Raw genomic sequence first — 23,484 nt, 5'->3', positions numbered from 1 at the left:
CCAGCTTTCCAACTCAGGTTTTATTATCCTGATAGGTTTCAGGGAACAGTTCCTTCTGTATCTGGAAAAGAATCCGATGAACTACTATCTGATTAGTGATCCAGCTGAATGAGTTAGCTTGATTGTGCAGTAATAGACGACTCCTGATAAGTGTGCTTGCCTTCGGATAAATAGTTTTACAGTCCCAGTTCAATTACATTCTTTTCTTATTTTCTCTTAAAATGTTCTCCTGGAATCTGCATGGCCCAGTTAAGTCTGTGCGACCACAACAGTCCCAAGAACGCGTATGAGTATCTATGAATTTGTTGTTTAGGCTACACACCCACCCTATCTTCACAGAGAGTGACAGACGGTGACAATCCTCAGTCCTCTGGTTCTCCCCTGTGAATGGGGGTCAATGATGGAGTACACCATGATACTAAACACTAATAGGAGTATAATAAAGAGGGCACTGCCAGGGAGGCCCATAGGGCGGCACACAATTGGCCCAGCGTCGTCCGGGTTTGGCCGGGGGGGGGGCTTTACTTGGCTCAGAGCGCTCTAGCAACTCCTTGTGGTGGGCCAGGTGCCTGCAGGCTGACCTCAGTCGTCAGGTGAACGGTGTTTTCTCCAACACATTGGTGCGTCTTGCTTCCAGGTTAAGCGGGCCAATGTTAAGAAGCGTGGTTTGGCGTGTCACGTTTTGGAGCATGCATGACTCGACCTTCGCCTCCCGAGCCAGTTGGGGAGTTGCAGCGATGAGACAAGATCGAAATTGGGGAGAAAAAGAGTATTATAAAGAATCCTTATCCCCTGGGTAAGAATATTAGTAGTCTAGTGTGTACGATATACACAGCACTTAGCATAGGCTACACAAACACAGGCAAGGCCATTAGCCAGGTATTAGTAGTGTCTATTTCTTCTTGTATGTTGTGTTATGACTATGTTTTCTGATTTAAATAGGAAAGGGGTGAATTATACAAGAGAATATTCCCTTATAGTGCTGTAGCGCGAGGAGGAAGCAAATCTTTTACTCAGCTCTTCAACTTGACAACACACACCACAGGGATAACTACATCTCAGAGAGCACTGTTTTACACTCCCATGTTTCCACCTCGCATGAACTACACACACATTGACCGACGGGCTCATATGCATAATTGGACCTGCATTCTCTCGCACAGACATACAGTACTGTGCATACATAACAGACACTCAGACAAGAATGATCACACACACAAATCCAAACTTATGCAAAGGTGACAATTGCATGAGACCACAAACCGACATCCACAAACACACACACACTCATTTATAGATTTTGTAACTGGAGGAGAACCAATGTTGATGCTGTGTGTCAGGGGGTCACACAGCTCAGCATTGATAACAACCCTAACCTCAGAGCATCTGAAGAAGGTCAATTTTGAGGCTCTGTACTTTCAGCAGGGGAAAAGTGTGTGTGTGTGTGTGTGTAATGGTTATGTAAGGGAAATTTGGAAATCTAAATTACAGTAAGTGAATAATGAATCCCTAGTCCTGTGCCAGTGACATCTGAGAAATACTGCAGCAGAGTAGCAAGGAAAGGAAGAGAAATCATTGACCAGTTGCCCTTATTCTCAGAAGCAGCAGGCTACCCCAGCCTGCCTCAGCCCCATTGGCAAATTACAGGTATAATGTGGAGTTATTGGAAGCAGCTGTCTCTTTCAGCAGAGGGATTACTCTACTGGGTCAGGATGAGAGTTGTCTTCTCGCTCTCTCTCTCGCTGAGGAGGCTGGACCCCCGCTGGCCTGGCTGCCGATGGACCTCCTTCCCCCGGGTGAGTTCCCTGAACTGGGAACGCCATGTGGAAATCTGGAACTACTGGGGGATTGTAAGTGGGCCACTGATGAATCCATACCTCACTGGCCTTTCTGTGAGGTGACCCACGGGATTAGTCCAGTGGCATAATCTAATGTCATTATGACATAACCGCCACCACATAACGTCTCTGTCAGGAGCGCTGATTCCATTCCTGATGAGCTGTCTCAGACCCAGACATTGGTTGGCAACCATCGATCCGGTTTCACAATAGCTTACAATTCCCATTACAGTGCAATGCTCTTCCCGTATTACATTTGTTTTGTTACAGAGGGTAGCACTTTATATTGTGGGCTATAACTACTGTTAAGTGCCATGAAAAGGGAAATCTGCCCAGGCTATGAAATAGGCCATTAGGACTGGAAGCAACCTGCGTCTTCTGAGATCAATTTCAAAGTGTCCTTTGTGATTCACTCATTCAGGCCCTGGTTTGTGCTGGAAATAAATGTAGCCTGATAAGGGAATAAACAGACTAATGTTGCAGACCTAATGTTATCTCTCTCACATATAAGGCCGAACATCACGGTTAAACAAGTGATTCATCAGAATATCACTGTAAGCCTATGTATATTATAATAATGGTGTTTTTTTATGGTAAACTCTGGGAGAGTAGGCTACACCTGCCACATGGGTGAACACATCTTTAGGCCAAGGCCTGTGTGTGTTGGTGTAGGCCTACTTGCAGCAATACGTGTGTGTGTGTCTAACCTAATCTAACCTGGACAGCTACTCTAATCGATGTTCCATTTCAGACACTGTGATGGCCGGGGACTTCCTAGAATAGCACTAGAGTGAAATAAACATTTGAAAACTCCTTGGAATCTCAGAACGAGGCAATCGTTCCCGTATTGATCTTTCCACAAAGGGAGAGTCCCGGGATGTGGTCATTACTGTTGCCGTGGTGACTGCATCGCTCCATGATTGGGTGGATAAGGGGGGGAGTGAGAGGGCTTTGGGTTGCAGCTGTATGGGTACCGAGCTGTACTGTGCTGGCCTAGTTAAACATCTACCATAATTGCTGGAATACTGCATGAAAGGTAAATGTGACAAGACACTGAGCCAGCATGGTACGGTTCAGGTCTTTATGATAGTGTGAAAGGGGTTCTGGTAGAGTACATATGAAATCACACAGCCGAAGACAAGTGTGATGAATCATAAGGGCTGGCTTACTGTAAACTCTAAACAGTTTACTGTGTGGGAAACAGCTCATTAAGGATTCCTTTCTCACAAAGGCACATTTCTAATCTAACGCTATGGAACCTCTCTAAGAAGGTCTACCGGTAATGTGTGTGTTGTTTCATTTTGCTGATTGGCTGAGCTGTTGTCTAAACAGTACACAGGATGTGACATCACTTGATTGGTTACAGGTGAATGTTGACTTGGCCGTTAATGACATCTGAGCTGTTATAAAAGCTGTGGCTTAGAATATACCCCTGGGGACTTCACATACTGTAGGGACAAATATATTTAAGATATACTTTATTGTCCATTAACTTGCAGAGAACAGAAATGTGCCTTTATACTCAACCAACCCCCGTACACTGTCACGCCCTGGCCATAGAGAAGCTTTTTTATTCTCTATTTTGGTTTGGCCAGGGTGTGACTAGGGTGGGCGTTCTATTTTCTATGTTTTTGTATTTCTTTGTTTTTGGCCGGGTATAGTTCTCAATCAGGGTCAGCTGTCTGTCGTTGTCTCTGATTGAGAACCATACTTAGGTAGCTGTTTCCCACATGGGTTTTGTTGGTAGTTATTTTCTGTTTAGTGTGTTTTGCACCTGACGGAGCTGTTTCAGTTGTTTCTTTTGTTCCTTGTTGTGTTTAGTGTTCAGTTTATTAAAATAATGATGAACACTTACCACGCTGCATCTTGGTCCTCACCTTCTTCTACCAACGGCCGTTACAAACACACACAACCTGAGGGGCTGGAAGAAACGGGTCAGTCCCTTGCTCAAGGGCACAATGACAAGGATGATGTCAGCAACCCTCCTGTTGCCGACTCACTCCAAGCCCGATTTTCCCGTTGGAGCAGGGATCTGCACCTGCAACCCTGCTGTTGTTGGCCCTCTTCTCTTACCGCTAAGCTACCTGCCTCCCCCAGGGTCCATTTGGAATTGGGCATCAGTTGGCTATTTGTGGAGTCCCTATAGGGCCTTGGGAGTGTTAGATTACAGTGAGCTATAATGACCCGAAATCTAGAGGTGAGAGATGCCTTTAAAAAAAAATGTTTTTTAAAATATCAAATCCCATTAGGTATAGCCAAAGCTGCAAGCTACTCTTCCTGGGGTCCACACAAAACATAAGACACAACACAATAAATAATATTAATAGACGATTACAACTGAAGGACAGAACTGCATAAAAGGAAACAATGCATAACATTATTAATTGACAGATACATGAGTGCATAAATTAAAATGTTTAAATGCAATGGGCCCATTCTCAACTTTAAAGGCATCCTCCAATGATAAAAAAAAATAAATCCTGTTGAAAGCTATATCCCAAGTATAAATACAGTAAAGTACACACACTTAAGGGTCAAAAAAAGAAGTGTTTTTTTTAGACACAACCGCAAACTTCAAGGAGTTGGTCTGGTGATGCCTTTGTGATGTCATCGACCTCCACCCTTGCTTGAGGAACAAAATTGGAAAGGCCCCCCCATTTGTGCCATGTCATGAGGATACCTGGAACACCTATTGAGATATGCCTTTTTTAAAGGCCCAGAACAGTCAAAAATGTGATTATCCTGTGTTTTATATATATTTTCACACTATGAGTTTGGAATAATACTATGAAAATTATGATAATGCCCTTTTAGTGTATGAGCTGTTTTAAAAGAACGCCTGACATTTTTGGCTGTTTTGGTGGGATGAAGCTTTGGTCCTTTCAATGGTGACATCACCATTCGGTAAATTAGTTGATAGACCAATAAGAAAGAGAGGTTCCCAACCTCTGCCAATAACAACTAGTTTCCCGTTTTCCCGTGCACCACTGAAGGGGTAAAACCAAAGCCTCATACCTTTTAAAGGATAAAATTAATTGTTTTATGATAAACTGTAAGGTCTCCTCTTTAGGAGACCTCTGTGTGTGTGTTAACACTTGTTCTGAGTGTTGTGCCCTTCAGACACTATCAGAAGGTGGAAACCGCCTACGCTCAGACTCCTCCTGTCTGGGCCCCACTTGTCTATCTGAGATTCTGAGAATATGACTGGTTTTCCGAGAACACAAGGCTGCCGCAAGCCTGATGAAAACAGCCACCAGTCAGAAGATGCTTGGACTCATTCACCTTGTTATGACCCTGTACTTGTGATGAAATGTCAAGTATCAGTCAAACCCACTGCTGAGCTTTTAATTGCTGACAAGATGGTTGCTGCTGTCAGGGGTAGTTTAGATTTATTAAAATGTTGTTGCCAGGGAAACTCACACAAGGAGGACTGGGGAGGCTATATGAGTTACAGGATGTCTTAGACATTTTGCAGAACCTGGGGAGAGCTATCATATACTGTACTCTGTACCAACTTCTGCCTACAATTGTATTCCTAAAGGAGAATTGTCATACTTAAACAATGAGTCTGTGTTTCCTTTCCATTACTAATGTATGTTTGATAATTATATAGACCTGAAATTGACCAACACTTTGGCGAGCCTGCCAGGAGCGAGTGACCACTTCGCTGGACTGACCATTGATCCATGTGCAAGCCCTACAAAATTATAAGTTAAGCAGATGCCTGTTGTATCGAAAGTCTGTAATTTGCTATAGCACGTTGTGGTTAATGAGTCATTCTGGCAAGTAAGTGGCGCCTCGCTGTTAAATTCATACGAACCTAAATTTCTCTGTAATAGTGGAATAATTGAAAGTGTGAAATTATTGTTACACAACCCGTGGAAGGAAGCACAGACCGCCTAGGTGGAAATAGGTTCTAAATTCCTGGGTTGAATGTTTATGTGATGAGACTTGGTGATAGGATTTAGGGCACAAATTCCAAGTATAAAACGCCGATTGTTGATAGAATTGAGAGTTGTTGAAATTTTTTCCGATAACTGAATTTGTAATTGTTCTATTTATGAATTGTTCTGTGTGTTTTGACTGTATGGTGGGACAGTAAATCAGGAGTTAGTTATAAACAATATAATGCCCGTGTATTTCAATTAACTGAGTGGACATTCTGATCAGATGCTGGAAGAGTTGCCTGTGGGGGTATAAACTTTAATGCATACACCATTGCTGTATTAGGGAATACACCTGCCCGTGTGTTACTGACCCATGTTATTTTAAAAAGAAATAGTTTTGAAGTAATAGTTTCTCCCTTTGAAGGAGTAGATTATCACAGATATACCAGGATTGTTGTGGAGGTCACACCAAAGTTTATACCAGCTATAAATCATCTTGAACCCTTTACTATTTTGTGGTTTCACCATAGAGGATGATTAGTTTACACCACCCATACATTACATGGTATTCAGTTATAATTTACTTATCACCCTGCTTTAAAAAAAAATGTATGCGAGTTAAGGGATATACTATACACATATAGAGTTATTTTGCACTAATTCATCTGTATTCACATTAGACATAGAGACTCATTTTTAAAAAATAGATATGGCAGACTGGAGCTCAGAGTTGTCTGAGGGGCCGGTCGCAATGAAACCCGCCACCCCTCTACAGTTTTTAATTGGGAAATACATGTCATGACGTTGGCGTGGGAGGGTGGTTTTACTTGGTTAACATAGAGATTCTGGGAACATCAGTATGTGGGGGGAAATGAACTATATTCTGGTAATCCGACCAATGGAACATATGCAGTGGTGCTTAATGAATATGATGTCAGTTCGGTTGTCATCGGAGACATTCTCATCAATAAGATGACATAAACTCTACAGTGGAAAGTCTACACATCAGAGTTATCAGATTCACATGGAATTGTTGTTCAATTTAAATGTTTGAATATGAAATTATTTGTGATGGGATGAAATGTGATTTTAGCTTCTAAAATGTGAGATGTGGGTTTTCATAACTTAGGGCTGCTCACTCAGTGGCCCGTCCACGTGAAGAGACAGAGGGTGTAAACTATGACACACACCCCTTTTCTCCCTTCCTATATAAAGCCTTGACGACAACATAACTTCCTGTTCCAATGAGGTAGGATGACGATCCTATGTCAGAATGGGCCAGATAAAACTACAGAACGAAGCCAAAATCAGCGTGAGCTTTGGTTGCGAATGGAATGAACTTTGAACTCTTATTCACGACAGAAGTGATACCTCTTAGCCGTTGAGTTAGCGACCGCAGCTGCAAACACAGGTTAGGAAGGAACAGACAGAGTATCCCATCTACCACACAACGACGTTACTACAACTTATCCAAGTGACCACCAGAGACATTCTTCAAAGGACAGAGGACTCGGTTTGGCAACACGGTCTTCCATCTACCACCAACCTACTGAAGCATAGCTCAGAGGAAGTATTTATTGCATTTTCCTTTTCCAAATGGGTGGTAATTTAGAATGCATAAGATACTGTATTTACGATAGCACAGCTTCGCCTTTCTTCCAGTCTCCCGCTCTTTTACCCAACACAGACCCTTTTCTTTTGTGTAACAAGCTGTCATATCTGTTCCGCCCGCTGATTAGTTAGGTATTTAGTAAATAAATAATTAAACCCAATTTTGTATTGCTGATTCAACTTGTTAGCCAAGATTCTTGCAGATAACCAAGAATTTACAACTTTCAGATTATGAGACTGAAATAAGATGACGATTAATGTTGACTGCTATTGATGTAAAATATGACTAAATCTTTAAGAGTTTATTCGGAAGATAACAGCTCTATAAATATTATTTTGTGGTGCCCGACTCTCTAGTTAATTATATGTACATGATTAGCTCAATCAGGTGATATTCATTACGGAGAAATTGTTTTATAGAATAGCATGTCTTAGCAATTAATCCGGCATAGCCAAAGACGCGACACCCACTATGGAAAAATACTTTACCTGGGTTTTCATGAAATGGCATTTTCATGAAATGGCATTTTCATGAAAAGAGGCTTTTGAATATGGATGGCCTATGGATGGGTCATTTACCAAAGCCGAATATCAACATGTGCAGGACATTGTGAAAAGAAGACAGGAAAATAAGACCAAGGGAAAGAAGAAAATAAATCCACCCTGTTTTCTGTGACTGCTTTGTTGAGGTCAAAAACTGAGGGTAACCTATTCTGGACTCAAAATAAAGCTACCTGTTTGAAAAAGGAATTGACAAAGATTAAAAACCCTGCCTCCGTCGAGACGGAGAAGTTTCCTCTAGAAGGCAGCGCCCCAACATATGCTCTACCACCCCCTCCCAACTGTGGCGATAGGTTTATGGGAATTTATCCACTACTCCCAAACAAACTAGTAGCTCCAGGAGATAATTCTTCTCCACCACCGGCACCGGGTAGAATGTATCAAGAACTAGAAGATATATGGAATGATGGCAGGGCACACTCAACGCCTCTCTACCCTGGAGTTACCACGGCAAAGGACCTCATGGCAGCTCAAGAAAAGAAGGTGCAGAGAGAAATGGATAAAGCTTTTGACAAACTCCGACGATATTGTGATGATGAAGACGAAGACAAAAGGAGGAGTGGAAGTAACATAACAAAGGAATTGAAGAGAAAAGAGGAAAAAGATGAAGACTGAAGAAAAAGCAAGAAAGACTGGACTTGACACACAGCTCAAGAAGGCCCAGCTGGACAAAGGAAAGACCAACAACCTGATGGTGGCTGTAGCCTCTACCCCTCAACAACCACCACCACAACCTCACCAACCACAGCAACAGCCACCCTGGCAACAGAGAGGGAGAGGGAATGCTGGCAGAGGGAACTTCCAAGGTGGTAGAGGTGGAAGACCAGCCTACACTGGACAGCCTCAACCTGTTTTTTTCCCAGACTCAACCAATGAATGGTCGACAATATGGATGGCTCCAACAGCCTCCTTTGACAAACCAGGCGAGGTTCCCACCGCAGAATAATCAACAATAGGGATGACCTGACCCCCTTCTCCAGTGTCACCAGTACATACTTCCGGATGGTACCAAAGAACCAATCATTACTCTGAAGGGCAACGATCAAGAGGTACCATTTTTAATAGACACTGGAGCTCACTCCTCCTGCATTGGATCTACAGGCCAACACCTCGGCCTGGGACCTAGATTCCAAGAACACAGGATGAGATGTTACTATCCTTTGTGCAAGCACTTCCAAGAGTTAATGAACAGTGAGCGTGGTGAAATTTGGGGAGCGCATCGTCAGTAGTGTACCTTTGGTTCCTAGGGTGTTTCGGCCTTTCACACTATACACCCTCCTCAAAGGCGGCCAGCGACAGGGTGATCAATCCTACGCTTGCGTCCCATTCCCAATTAGTCATAGGAGTTGCCTTGTTGTTGATAGCAAACATCCCATGGGACTATGCATGGCAGGGGCGTCCTTCTCCCTGAGTCAATCATTGTTGACCGCATACCTCCTGGCCCTCTCACTTCGGGGCCCAGCTGGGGTCTTTCCTCTTCATCCAGAGCCACTGACTGCTGCCTTCTGCCGCCTCTGATACAGCTTTGATTGCCGAACGCTGGCTCTGGCCCTTAATTCCCAGGTCTCTAAGCAGTCTGGTTGTAGATGTTGCCACAAAACCTCTGCAGCCCACCTCCACTGGTCGGACTTCTGTGTTCCAGCCATGATGCCGTGCTTCGGCAGCTAGATCAGCATAGCGCAGATGTTTTCGCTCATAAGCCTCATCTACTGAGTTTTCCCAGGGTACTGTGAGCTCAATGATGAAGACCTTATTGAGTGAACGGGACCAGAGCACCATGTCAGGTCTTAGGGTGGTGGTTGCGATCTCCGGAGGAAACACAAGTTGCCGGCCAATGTCAGCTAGCATTTTCCAGTCGCGGGCCAAGCGCAGCTGGTCTCGCTCTAATGGTGTAGAGCCGCTCTTCGGTGGTTTAGCCCCTTCGCGGACAAAGTTTGTCCGTAAGGAGTGTGATGCTGCTGTGGGTGGTAGGGAGTTGGTGGCAGCTCGCTTGTCCTCCAGGGCGGACGCAAGGTTTTTAAGGACTTGGTTGTGACGCCAAGTGTAGCGTCCTTGGGCGAGGCTTGTTTTACAGCCTGTGAGAATGTGCCTGAGGTTGGCTGGCATGGAACAGAGGGCACAGTCCGGATCTTCACCATACCATTGGTGAAGATTAACTGGTGTTGGAAGGACGTCATATGTTGCTCTGATGGAAAAGCTCAACCGCCTCGCTTCCATGGCCCACAGATCCTTCCAGCTGATCCTCATTGGATCTACAGGCCAACACCTCGGCCTGGGACCTACATCTAAGTCAGTGAGGACGATGGGAGTCGCTGGGATATCTCAAAAGCTGTACTGGACTGAAGATACAACAATTGACCTGGGGGAAGCTAATACTATTAAGGCTCCCTTTCTGACCTCTCCGGCCACTCCTGTTAGCCTACTGGGTAGAGACATTTGCCTGATCAAGTCCAACGTGATTCAAAGGCCCGACCTGACCTTTACGATGAACCTCGAGCTCCCTGATGTTTCTCTCTTTGTCGATGGTTCTGCCTTTATTGATAGGGAGACTGGTAGGAAACATGCAGGGTTTGGTATAGTCTCACTAGATAGGTCATTGTTGATTGAACAGCCCTTGCCTGAACATTGCTCAGCACAACAAGCTGAGCTCCTGGCCCTTACTGAAGTATGTATATTAGGTAGGAACAGGTCGCTCCTACTAGGTGGCGTGGCGAGAATCTGTCTCCTCACCACGCGCTCTCACCACTGGTGTCCCCCAGGGCTCTGTTCTAGGCCCTCTCCTATTCTTCGCTATACACCAAGTCACTTGGCTCTGTCATAACCTCACATGGTCTCTCCTATCATTGCTATGCAGACGACACACAATTAATCTTCTCCTTTCCCCCTTCTGATGACCAGGTGGCGAATCGCATCTCTGCATGTCTGGCAGACATATCAGTGTGGATGACGGATCACCACCTCAAGCTGAACCTCGGCAAGACGGAGCTGCTCTTCCTCCCGGGGAAGGACTGCCCGTTCCATGATCTCGCCATCACGGTTGACAACTCCATTGTGTCCTCCTCCCAGAGCGCTAAGAACCTTGGCGTGATCCTGGACAACACCCTGTCGTTCTCAACTAACATCAAGGCGGTGGCCCGTTCCTGTAGGTTCATGCTCTACAACATCCGCAGAGTACGACCCTGCCTCACACAGGAAGCGGCGCAGGTCCTGATCCAGGCACTTGTCATCTCCCGTCTGGATTACTGCAACTCGCTGTTGGCTGGGCTCCCTGCCTGTGCCATTAAACCCCTACAACTCATCCAGAACGCCGCAGCCCGTCTGGTGTTCAACCTTCCCAAGTTCTCTCACGTCACCCCGCTCCTCCGCTCTCTCCACTGGCTTCCAGTTGAAGCTCGCATCCGCTACAAGACCATGGTGCTTGCCTACGGACCTGTGAGGGGAACGGCACCTCAGTACCTCCAGGCTCTGATCAGGCCCTACACCCAAACAAGGGCACTGCGTTCATCCACCTCTGGCCTGCTCGCCTCCCTACCACTGAGGAAGTACAGCTCCCGCTCAGCCCAGTCAAAACTGTTCGCTGCTCTGGCCCCCCAATGGTGGAACAAACTCCCTCACGACACCAGGACAGCGGAGTCAATCACCACCTTCCGGAGACACCTGAAACCCCACCTCTTTAAGGAATACCTAGGATAGGATAAGTAATCCCTCTCACCCCCCCCCCTTAAGATTTAGATGCACTATTGTAAAGTGACTGTTCCACTGGATGTCATAAGGTGAATGCACCAATTTGTTAGTCGCTCTGGATAAGAGCGTCTGCTAAATGACTTAAATGTAAATGTAAAAATGTAGTAGATTGAAGGTTAACATTTATTCTGACTCTGCATATGCCAATGGTGTTTGGCTCTGCTGGGATGGCGTTTGGAAGGGTAGGGACTTTGTTAACGTGTCTGGTACCCCTATTAAACATCGTTTACAGATCGTTTCAAGCAGGGCTTCTATGTTGCTTCCTGCCAAGTTGGCTATTCTTAAGGTCCGTGCCCACACAGGTAACACTGACAGCATTAGTTTAGGTAAGGCTGATGCTGCTGCTAAGAATGCTGCTTCTCACTGCCATACTCATGCCGTTATGCTTACTACCCCGTGTACGTCTTTAATCACTGATCTGGACCAACACCAAGCTGCTGATGCACTTAATCCCCCCTTATGGGAATCTAGGGGCTGCTCCAGAGGCCCTGATGACCTGTAGAGGCAAACCGTCTCCTCTGTGTGTCGCCTGGCCACACGCCAAGGGGGGAGATGGTAAGAATAATATCTGACACCTGGTTTTGTCCAAATATGATTCAAATTTTCAAAACACACGTGTATAAATGTACTACATGCATGCAATACAACATTGGTAAGGGTACCCCCCGGAAACCAGGGAAATTTCCAGCGCCGGCCGGCCCGTTCACCCATTTAGCAATGGATTTCATAGACATGGCTGAACGAAAAGAAAGAAAGAGAGATACTGCCTGGTAATAATTGACAACTTTACCAGGTGGGTTGAAGCATTTCCAACCGTGCACTGTGTTGCCAAAACAGTAGCGAAACTTCTGGTAAGGGAAATTATCCCTAGATTTGGTGTTCCGGAAGTTCTTCCCGCAAAAAATGGCACACATTTCATAGGAGATGTGGTTGCACAGGTGGCTGCCCAATTGGGGATAGATCAGAGGTTTGTTTGTATCTACCACCCACAAAGTAATGGGATTACTGAGAGGGCTAATCAAACCATAAAAGGAGGGCTTGCCAAAGCATGCCACTCCACATGGAAGTCATGTGTAGAGTGTCTTCCCTTAGTCCTGATGAAAATGCGCAATAGCATAAACCGCGGAACAGGGCTTAGCCCACACAAGCTCTTAACTGGCCGGCCAATGAATGTTCCTTTACACAGACCAATGACTCCAAAACTGACTGACCTGACTGCACTGCAAATATATGAAGGAACTAACCCATGCTGTTAGGTTTTTGTATTCCCAATACAGGAAAGCCCAGAACGTTCCAGAACAGGGTGACCCAGACAAGGCTACCTGTTGACGTTGGAGAATGGATCAAGCTGAAGGTACAGAAGAGGAAGTGGAACCACCCCAGATGGATGGGTCCGTACCAGGTCATCACAGCAACACCTACAGCGGTGAAAGTGCAGGAGCGTCAGGGGTGGCACCACCTATCACACCTCCAGAAGACATCCCAACCATCATAACAGAAAAGAGTCTACACCCAGACCCAGATGTTGTTACACATGTCCACTATGGTCACATTGTAAAAAAACAAAACTTGGGGTAAAACTTTGAGGTACATGTTTTTGATACTTCTTATCTTCCACCAGCAGCCTCTGTTGGGGGGAATAGATATCAAAGAAAATCAATTGAAAACCAGTAACCAATGGTAAACATGGCCCAGAACCTGAGCCGACAAGCCACAGCTAGTAGTTCATATGTAGTCATTTAAAAAAAAACTAGGTCAAAGTGAATTGCTTGGATCAATTGTAGTCCCATTGCTAAGTACTCCTACTCCATGCAGGCCCATATGAATTTGGCAGTAGCTGATTTTGCCCTTCTTTCTACTGATGTTCAGAATCTTAAAGCTGTTACAGCCAGGCATAGCCTGGAATTAGACTACATCCTGGATAATGAGGGGGGATGTTGCAAAGCCCTAAATTATATTTCCCCCACTAAATGTGTTATGCTTCTCCCTGACTCCTCTGATAATATGACAGAGATTTTGAAAGAATAAACACAATTGGCTGATACCTACGCCCCTTACAGGAGAAGACTCCTTTTTCCCGTTTGGGTGGTTGCAAGATAAGTTATGCGATTTTGAATTTAAGCTGTTTTCCCATTTTGGTCCCATTACTGGCCCCACTGCTTGTTCTGCTGATTTGCATTTGTGCAGCTGCAAATGTATACTTCACAAGGCTCTGCCAGGCATGTTTATGCTTCGTGTTCCTCGTTCCCCAGACCCTTATTTCTACCCTCAATCTCCTGAGGATTGCTTGCAATCTAAGGCACCTTTTTATGGATGATTCTTATAATCACTATGCTTGAGTTACTTCGCTTTTGTTGAGGCCTAGTGGCCTCAAAGGGGGGAATGAAGGGGTTAAACCAAGGCCTCATACCTTTTTAAAGGGTTAATCAATTGTTTTTTGATAAACTGTAAGGTCTCCTCTTTAGGAGACCTTTTCTGTGTGTGTGTTAACACCTGTTCTGAGTGTTGTGCCCTTCAGACACTATCAGAAGACGGAAACCGCCTACGCTCAGACTCCTCCTGTCTGGGCCCCAACTGGCTATCTGAAGTTCTGAGAATACGACTGGTTTTCTGAGAGCACAAGGCTGCCGCAGGCCTGATGAAAACAGCCACCAGTCAGAAGATGCTTGGATTCATTCACCTTGTTATGACCCTATACTTGTGATAAAATGTCAAGTATCAGTCAAACCCACTGCTGAGCTTTTAAATGCTGACAAGATGTTTGCTGCTGTCAGGGGTAGTTTAGATTTATTAAAATGTTGTTGCCAGGGAAACTCACACAAGGAGGACTGGGGAGGCTATATGAGTTACAGGATGTCTTAAACATTTTGCAGAACCTGGGGAGAGCTATTATATACTGTACTCTGTACCAACTTCTGCCTACAATTGTATTACTAAAGGAGAATTGCCATACTTAAACAATGAGTCTGTGTTTCCTTTCCATTACTAATGTATGTTTGATAATTATATAGACCTGATCATCTGTTGAAGAAATTGACCAGCACTACTCAGACCCCTACCAGACAGTCCTAGCAAAATTATTACTTGAGAAATTGCTCTTTGCTTAGTTTATTTTTGTTTATTTTTGACCATTTGAATTGAAAACAATCACAGTAAGGTAAAATACTGCAAAATACAAGCAGAGTACTTTCTCCTTTGAGTCAAGTACAGATGAGATATATACATGTTACACTCCTGAAACCCTGAGCAGTCAACGGATAGTGAACTTCAAATTGAACCTGACAGAAGTGAAGAGGAAGAACCTGCACCGACGGGTGAGGGGAAGGCTTCCCGAGCCTCACCCCAATGATCAGGAAAATGCCCGAGATGACTGGCCCAGTGGGAGCACTCTGCACTGACTCTGTTGCACCGGCTCTATGCACACTTACTAGACTACCCACACACTCACACAACACTGACACTCTTAACACACACATGCACACGCGACATACACTCAAACACGTAAAACACAAGCATATTGACGCCACACATAGACACAGTTTCACACTCAGACCCAGTGGCGAGATCGAGATGAAGAAGAAAGACCCTGTCTGTCCTTCTGAGTTTTGATGCAGAATGTTTATTGCTATGGTCATTCATTGTACCGAACAGATGAAAAGGAGATCCCAGAGGATTGAATAGGTAGTAGCAGCAACAGAGAAGTTTTTGGGTGTCAGAGATTTTAGTGCAGAAGAACTACAGGGGGTTTTGAGAGATGGGGTTCCAGCCTCCCATGCGCATGGTGTATGATCTGTTGGGGCCAAAGTAGTGGGAAGGGGTGGTGGGGTGTATTGGTGATAGTGTTGTGTGTATATATATGGTTAGATTTTGGTGACATTTCCTTTTCTTTCCCCATTTCCCTTTTTTTTCTGAACAAATGTGCAATGCACTTACCAAACTGTGACAGGCAGCCATACAGCAACAAAGCATCTAGTCTGCCGGAAAACCACGAGAAGAAGGAGACTGGAGTAGGACTTTAAGTTCTGGTTTAACATCTGGAGTAGGACTTTAAGTTCTGGTTTAACATCTGGAGTAGGACTTTAAGTTCTGGTTTAACATCTGGAGTAGGACTTTAAGTCCTGGTTTAACATCTGGAGTAGGACTAGGACTTTAAGTTCTGGTTTAACATCTGGAGTAGGACTTTAAGTTCTGGTTTAACATCTGGAGTAGGACTTTAAGGTCATTGTTTAACAGGAGGAAGATAGAAGCACAGTACCAGAACCTGACCAAGGATACTTGCATTTGGGTTCTATTTGTACTGTTATTAGAGCGCCATCTTCTGGTACAAAGTTTAAACCTTTACAGAGGTTTCTGCTGCAGTATACACACAGGGGACAGTTGAATGTTTGTGAGCGTACACTTTTGGTTACATGTATTGTGTGTGTTGATTGATTGATTGATTTGTTCGGTGGGCCTGTTTCAAATTAGAACCACAAACAATTGAATATTTTTCTTAGGTAGTTGTTACCTATCCATTTTTAACCCAATCTTAATTCAAGACCCGGTATGTGAGTAGATTCTGGTGTCCATAATGCCAGTCTTTAGGCGAGTCATTTGTCTATTCCATTCTAGTGATAGCATAGTAGGACTAATGCAACATTCTCACCACCAGGACGCAGCAAATGACTAAACAAAAAAAGTCACCTTTGAGTATCCAATGTGTTCAAAAGTAACGTGTGAGGCATGCACTCTCAGTTAAGTATTTAATTGTTAAATCTAAGTATGTATTTCAATCTCAATAAAGTCTAGCCTATGTGATAATGGCACTGGCATTTGAATAGATAATGTAGGCATTACCTAAAATGCACATTTGGAGACCCTTTGGAAACATGCAAACAACAATGTTACCGATGCATCCTCCTCTGAGATTGAAAGGTGTCACACCTGTATGGGGTCTGAGTTGCCTGGTTTCCAGGAGCAGACATCATTACTCCAGCTACATCCAGCTGTCATGCACTGAGAACACCTGAGAGACATTGAGAAATTTAAAAAATCTACGAAATGTGTGTGTGTGTGCGCGTGCTTATGGCACAACGGGTTGTGGTGAACTCACAGACTCTGGCTGTTTTCTGCACGCATGCTGGGATAATGGATCACATGATTGTGCCCAGGGGTCAGTAGTAGTAGATTTCAAACCATCCATTATAATTACATACAGTATCTACTGTTTGTGTCCTTGATTAACACTGGTTCATTAAATAAATTAACAGAGCAGATTTAAATCACCAAAACTAAAAACCAAGCCTAGGGCTACAGAAATATCTAGTGTATAGAAATGATTTAGTTTAGCTTTGTTGGGTCAGTAATCGAAAGGTTGCTAGATCGAATGCATGCGCACGCACACACACACACACATCAATTTGCATTTCTATAGCAATTCACACATATAAGATCCAACAACATGGGTTCACCTTTGGAACAAGCTATACAGAGGTTAAGAAGCATGCCTTCAACTCTTTTCTATAAATGGCTACTGGCTGTGGTGTTGTCAGCTGGAGAAAGAAAGTGGGTGTGGCAAGCTGTTTTTTTACATACTTTATTTATTGTGTTTTTAAAAAATTGTTACAACTTTTGCCATGAAACATCTTTGTTTTCCACTGGCTTATTCAAATAATGTGGTTTAGACATGACTACAATTCCCATCAGCATGCTAGGTGTGACCAACAACCCTCCTCTGATTGGTTGATTTTGTATGTGTCCTGCAGTGGGAAGAGGAAAATCAAGGTCCAAGGGTCCCATCTGGAGTTTGTGGAGGGGGTTGTTCATGACCACGCCCCTCAGACCATCCATACCACCTACAGCTCTGGGGTAGGCATCTTAACAGACTGATTTCATTGATTTCTTGACTAAGCGTCATGTCTTTACCCACTTACGTAACCAGTCAGCAACCTAATATGAACCTAATATACACAACAAAGCCTATTCCCCCTCAGGAAACTAAAAAGATTTGGCACGGATCCTGAGATCCTCAAAAGGTTCTACAGCTGCCACATCGAGAGCATCCTGACTGGTTGCATCACTGCCTGGTACGGCAATTGCTCGGCCTATGACCGCAAGGCACTACAGAGGGTAGTGCGTACGGCCCAGTACATCACTGGGGCTAAGCTGCCTGCCATCCAGGACCTCTACACCAGGCGTTGTCGGAGGAAGGCCCTAAAAATTGTCAAAGACTCCAGCCACCCCAGTCATAGACTGTTCTCTCTACTACCGCATGGCAAGCGGTACCGGAGTGCCAAATCTAGGACAAAAAGGCTTCTCAAAACAGTTTTTACACCCAAGCGATAAGACTCCTGAACAGGTAATCAAATGGCTACCCGGACTATTTGCATTGTGTGCCCCCCCCCAAACCCTCTTTTTACGCTGCTGCTACTCTGTTTATCACATATGCATAGTCACTTTAACTATACATTCATGTACATACTACCTCAATTGGGCCGACCAACCAGTGCTCCCGCATATTGGCTAACCAGGCTATCTGCATTGTGTCCCACCACCCGCCAACCCCTCTTTTACGCTACTGATACTCTCTGTTCATCATATATGCATAGTCACTTTAACCATATCTACATGTACATACTACCTCAATCAGCCTGACTAACCAGTGCCTGTATGTAGCCTCGCTACTTTTATAGCCTTGCTACTTTTATAGCCTTGCTACTGTATATAGCCTGTCTTTTTACTGTTGTTTTATTTATGTATTTACCTACCTATTGTTCACCTAATACCTTTTTTTGCACTATTGGTTAGAGCCTGTAAGTAAGCATTTCACTGTAAGGTGAATACACCTGTTGTATTCAGTGCACGTGACAAACTTTGATTGGATTTGGTGTGTGTTGTGATGCCCTTGGCACGAACATCACGTGCCTCCTTTGCCACTCACCACGCACGGAGGCATTCATTCTGAAACAGGAAAGGGCCTTCCCCAAACTGCTGAAACAAATTTGGAAGCACAGATCCATCTAGAATGTAAGTTTATGCTGTAGCGTTAAGATTTCCCTTCACTGGAACTAAGGGGCATAGCCCAAACCTTAAACAGCCCCTGACCATTAATCCTCCTCCACCAAACTTTACAGTTGTCACTATGCATTCGAGCAGGTATCGTTCTCCTGGCATCTGCCAAACCCAGATTCGTCTGTCAGACTGCCAGATGGTAAAGTGTGACTCATCACTCCAGAGAACGTGTTTCCGCTGCTCCAGAGTCCAATGGCGGTGACCTTTACACCACTCCAGCCGACGCTTGGCATAATGTATGGTGATCTTAGGCTGCTCAGCCATGGAAACCCTTTTCATGAAGCTCATGATGAACAGTTCTTGTGCTGACGTTGCTCCCAGAGGCAGCTTGGAACTTGGTAGTGAGTGTTGCAACTGAGGACAGCGCTTCAGCACTCGGCAGTCCCCGTTCTGTGAGCTTGTGTGGTCTAGGACTTTGCGGCTGAGACGTTGTTGCTCCTAGACGCTTCCACTTCACAATGACAGCACTTGCAGTGGACCGGGGCAGCTCTAGCAGGGCAGAAATTTGACGAACTAACTTGTTGGAAAGGTGGCATCCTATGACGATGCCACATTGAAAGTCTATGGGCACTTCAGTAAAGTAAATATACTGCCTATGTTTGTGGTGTCATGGCTGTGTGCTCGATTTTATACAGCTGTTGGCAATGGGTGTGGCTGAAACAGCCAAATCAACTAACTTGAAGGGTTGTCCACATACTTTTGTGTGTATATATAGTGTATCATACCGTCAAGACATGCTAACTTCTCACCATTACAATAACAGTGGATGCAAAAATATTTTGAGGGTGTTAAGATATTTGTGGGGCTTACTTTCTCACTCATCATTATTCACTATTCATTCAGGATTATGGTAGCATCTACATTCATGTAGAAGTGTGCTTGATGCAGTCACGGCGTGCTATGAATTTGGGAACAAATACTTACATTTTTACTACTTGAATACATGTATACAGTGCATTTGGAAAGTATTCAGACCCCTTGACTTTTTCCACATTTTGTTATGTTACAGCCTTTTTCTAAAATTGATTAAATAAAAATGTTTCCTTGTCACACACAATTCCCCATAATGACAAAGCAAAAACAGGTTTTTAGAAATGTTTGTAATTTATTAATAATTAAAAAGAGACCATATTTACATAACTAGTCAGACCTTTGCTATGAGTCTCTAAATTCAGCTCAGGTGCATACTGTTTCCATTGGTCATCCTTGGAGTGATTGATTGGAGTCCACCTGTGGTAAAATTCTATTGATTGGAAATTATTTGGAAAGGCCCACACACCTGTCTATATAAGGTCCCACAGTTCACAATGCATGTCAGAGCAAAAACCAAGCCATGAGGTCGAAGGAATTGTCCGTAGAGCTCTGAGACAGGATTGTGTCGAGGCACAGATCTGGGGAAGGGTACCAAAAAATGTCTGCAGCATTGAAGGTCTCCAAGAACACAGTGGCCTCATCATTCTTAAATGGAAGAAGTTTGGAACCACTACGACTCGCTCGGCCACTGAGCAATCTTGGGAGAAGGTGTAATGGGATTTTTTTATGAAAAATGACTAAATTATGTATACAATTAACTTAGAACTATAACTAAACAGAATAATACTCTGTTACTGTATGAATGTATGAATCTTATAATAATCATAATACTGAATATAATGTGTGAAGTTTTAGTCAATAATTAGAACAAGGACTTTCTGTTCTTTGTTAGAAACGAATGGAGCTATCGTCAGACGGGCTGGAATACTGTGTTCCTTACAGGACATTCTGTCCCCACCCAGGGAGGGGAGAGACCTTGGGCTTGTAGTAGATTGTTTAACAGGTGGCAGACAATGTGAGAAGTATTGTGTAGTATATTGCCATTGTATCTGAGAGGAGGAGGGACATGTATGATGAAATGTGAGGTATATAAACCAATGTACATGGTATTATGACCAGAGCTCTCGAGAATAAACGCTATTGGCTAATTTTGGTGGCTGGTCTCTGTGCATTTTATGCAAATAAGAACCTTACAAATCCTTAGAAACAAACAGAGTGTTTTAATTGAATTGGTTAATGAACACATAAGAACTAAACTCATCTAACAGAAGGGCCTTGGTTAGGGAGGTGACCAAGAACCCGAACCCGATGGTCCCTCTGACAGAGCTCCTCTGTGGAGATGGGAGAACCTTCCAGAAGCACAACCATCTCTGCAGCACTCCACCAATCAGGCCTTTATGGTAGTGGCCAGACGGACGCCACTCTTCAGTCAAAGGCACATGACAGCCCGCTTGAAGTTTGCCAAAAGGCACCCAAAGGACTCAGACCATGAGAAAGAAGATTCTCTGGTCTGATGAAACCAAGATTGAACTTTTTGGCCTGAATCGCAAGCGTTATGACTTGGAAGCCTGGCACCATCCCTACAGTGAATCATGGTGGCAGCATCATTCTGTGTATCCATGTTTATGAGCAGCAGGGACTGGAAGACTAGGATTAAGGGAAAGACGAACAGAGCAATGTACAGAGATCCTTGATGAAAACCTTCTCCAGAGCCTTCAGGACTGGGGTGAAGGTTCACCTTCCAACAGAACAATAACCCTAAGTACACAACCAAGAAAAAGCAGGAGTGGCTTCAAGACAAGTCTCTGAATGTCCTTGTGGCCCAGCCAGAGCCAGGAATTTAACCTAATCGAAAATCTCTGGAGAGACCTGAAAATAGCTGTGAAGCGACACTCCCTATCCAACCTGACAGAGCTTGAGAGGATCTGCAGAGAAGAATGGAAGAAAATCCGCAAATACAGGTGTGCCAAGCTTGTAGCATCATACCCAAGAAGACTTGAGGCCAAAGGTGCTTCAACAAAGTACTGAGCAACGGGTCTGAATACTTATGTAAATATGTTTATTTATGTGATATTTCAGTTTTATATTTTTTATACATGGTTGGAAATAACCTCAAATTAAAGCTAACAGTCTACACTTTATAGACATTGTTTGCTTCACTATCCCAACAATTCCTGAGGGAAATATATATCTTTACTTTGTTTAATGAATTATTTTCAGTTTTTTTTCCCTTTTGCTTGATTTACTCTGCTATTAGGTCTGGAAGGAACCTGCATTCTGAGGTCAACATAGAAGACTGTCCTTTGAGTCTTCGCAAGTATGTTGGCAACGTGGTTGATCTTACTCCAGTGTAAATCGCCTTCTCCATTATTCTTGGATGAAATAGGTCTTACATTTTTGGAAATTGTAATTAAGGAGATCGCTGGGAAGGCCCTGCGCTAGACTAGAGTCGTCTCCAGGGGGTGGACGTGTATATCAAGCTGCCTCACGCTACAGAAACAGGATATCCTGTTCCTATGAATTGTTCTGGCTTGCAGAAGCCAAGGCTACTTACTTATAGGACCTTGTGGAGAGTTGGAGCACTTTGAGCGTTATCACTCCCAATCTAGAGAGAGCTGAGAGGGATGTCATGGGCCCATTCTCAATATTGAGTCCTGTATCAAGTGACGGGGTCTTTTTCTCCGCTCATGCAGGAGTAATAAAGGCCCAGTTTATCAGGGGGAGCTGCAGCACCCTTATTTACCATGGCTATGGGGACAGATGAATGTGTGTGAATGTAACCTTTCAAAAAGTATCATTGGTACAAGATTTCACTTTTTGTTACATGTATTGTTTGAACACAAACAATAAAAATAAAAACATCTTAGAGGTGGTTGTTACCTTTCAACTTGTAAAATTAACGGAGATCTGGACACTAGGAGCTCAGACGCAATAATGTAATAACCTAATAACCAACGTTTCGACAGACAATGTTTCTTCATCGGGGTATAATGACAAACACTGCGGGGTGACTAGTTTATATATTGTCAAAAACAGACACAGGTGTCTAAAAGCGTCTGCTAAATGGTATATATTATTATTTATTATTAATCATGGCAGGGTGTGGCCTGATATCATTGATACATTCTCAGATGTAAAAATAACATACCAAAAACATGAAAGGATAGCATATGATCATAGATACAATTTGGCACATAAGCCTACAAACATTTACAATAGCAAAATCACAATAATCACAAGAATGGCTTAAGATAAAAGTCTACATTGACATGGAAGGGAACAAGAGTCTTTAAATGAAAGATCCAGGCAGCCTCTCGTTTTAACAATAAATCGTCGAGTTCACCCCCTCTCCTAGAGAGGGTGACACGTTCGATGCCGATATAACGTAGAGACGAAATCCAGTGGTTGCTTCCAAGAAGTGGGCCGCAACTGGGTAAATTGAGTTTTTGACCACCTGATGGCGCTAAAATGCTCCGAGATTCGTGCTTTTTAATTCGAGCTTTGTTTTACCCACATAATTTTTACCACAATGACAAGTTATAAGATAAATAACTGCCTTAGTGGAGCACGTCATAACACATTTGATTGGGATCTGTTTCCCTGTTTGGGGGTGTTTAGAGGATCTTCATTTATAAGTGCCTTTGCATTGAACACAGCCATTACACTTGTGGTTTCCATCCAGTACGGGCGCAAATAGATTTGTAACTATATCTTAATTCAAGACCTGGTACGCGAGTAGATTCTGGTGTACATAATGCCAGCAGTGATAGAAAAAGTGACCAATTGTCACTCTTGAGTAAAAGTAAAGATACCTTAATAGAAAAAGACTCAAGTGAAGTTACCCAGTCAAATACTACTTGAATAGAAGTATTTGGTTTTAAATATATTTAAGTATCAACAGTTAAATCATAAATAATTTCAAATGTCTTATATTAAGGAAGCCAGAGGCACACTTCAACACTCAGAAATAATTTACACAC

General features: G+C 43.7%; 1 protein-coding gene across 2 annotated transcripts in view; it reads left to right on the top strand.

Annotated features, from left to right (window-relative positions):
* Window positions 1–14,609, top strand: part of cradd (CASP2 and RIPK1 domain containing adaptor with death domain) — a 43,320-nt gene extending 28,711 nt beyond the window's left edge. Inside the window, exon 2 of one of the 2 annotated variants that reach the window (XM_046328010.1) lies at window positions 12,898–14,609. In XM_046328010.1, coding sequence (XP_046183966.1) covers window positions 12,898–13,136 — 239 coding nt within the window. In that variant the 3' untranslated portion in view covers window positions 13,137–14,609. The remainder of the gene's footprint in view (window positions 1–12,897) is intronic. The other variant, XM_046328011.1, reaches the window with a different exon arrangement.
* Window positions 14,610–23,484: the final 8,875 nt, after the last annotated feature.

Source organism: Oncorhynchus gorbuscha, linkage group LG25 (assembly GCF_021184085.1).
Source record: "Oncorhynchus gorbuscha isolate QuinsamMale2020 ecotype Even-year linkage group LG25, OgorEven_v1.0, whole genome shotgun sequence".
In the NCBI taxonomy this organism is placed as follows: domain Eukaryota; kingdom Metazoa; phylum Chordata; class Actinopteri; order Salmoniformes; family Salmonidae; genus Oncorhynchus; species Oncorhynchus gorbuscha.
The sequence above is the reverse complement of the archived record's forward strand: the minus strand, read 5'-3'. Positions and strand labels throughout refer to the sequence as shown.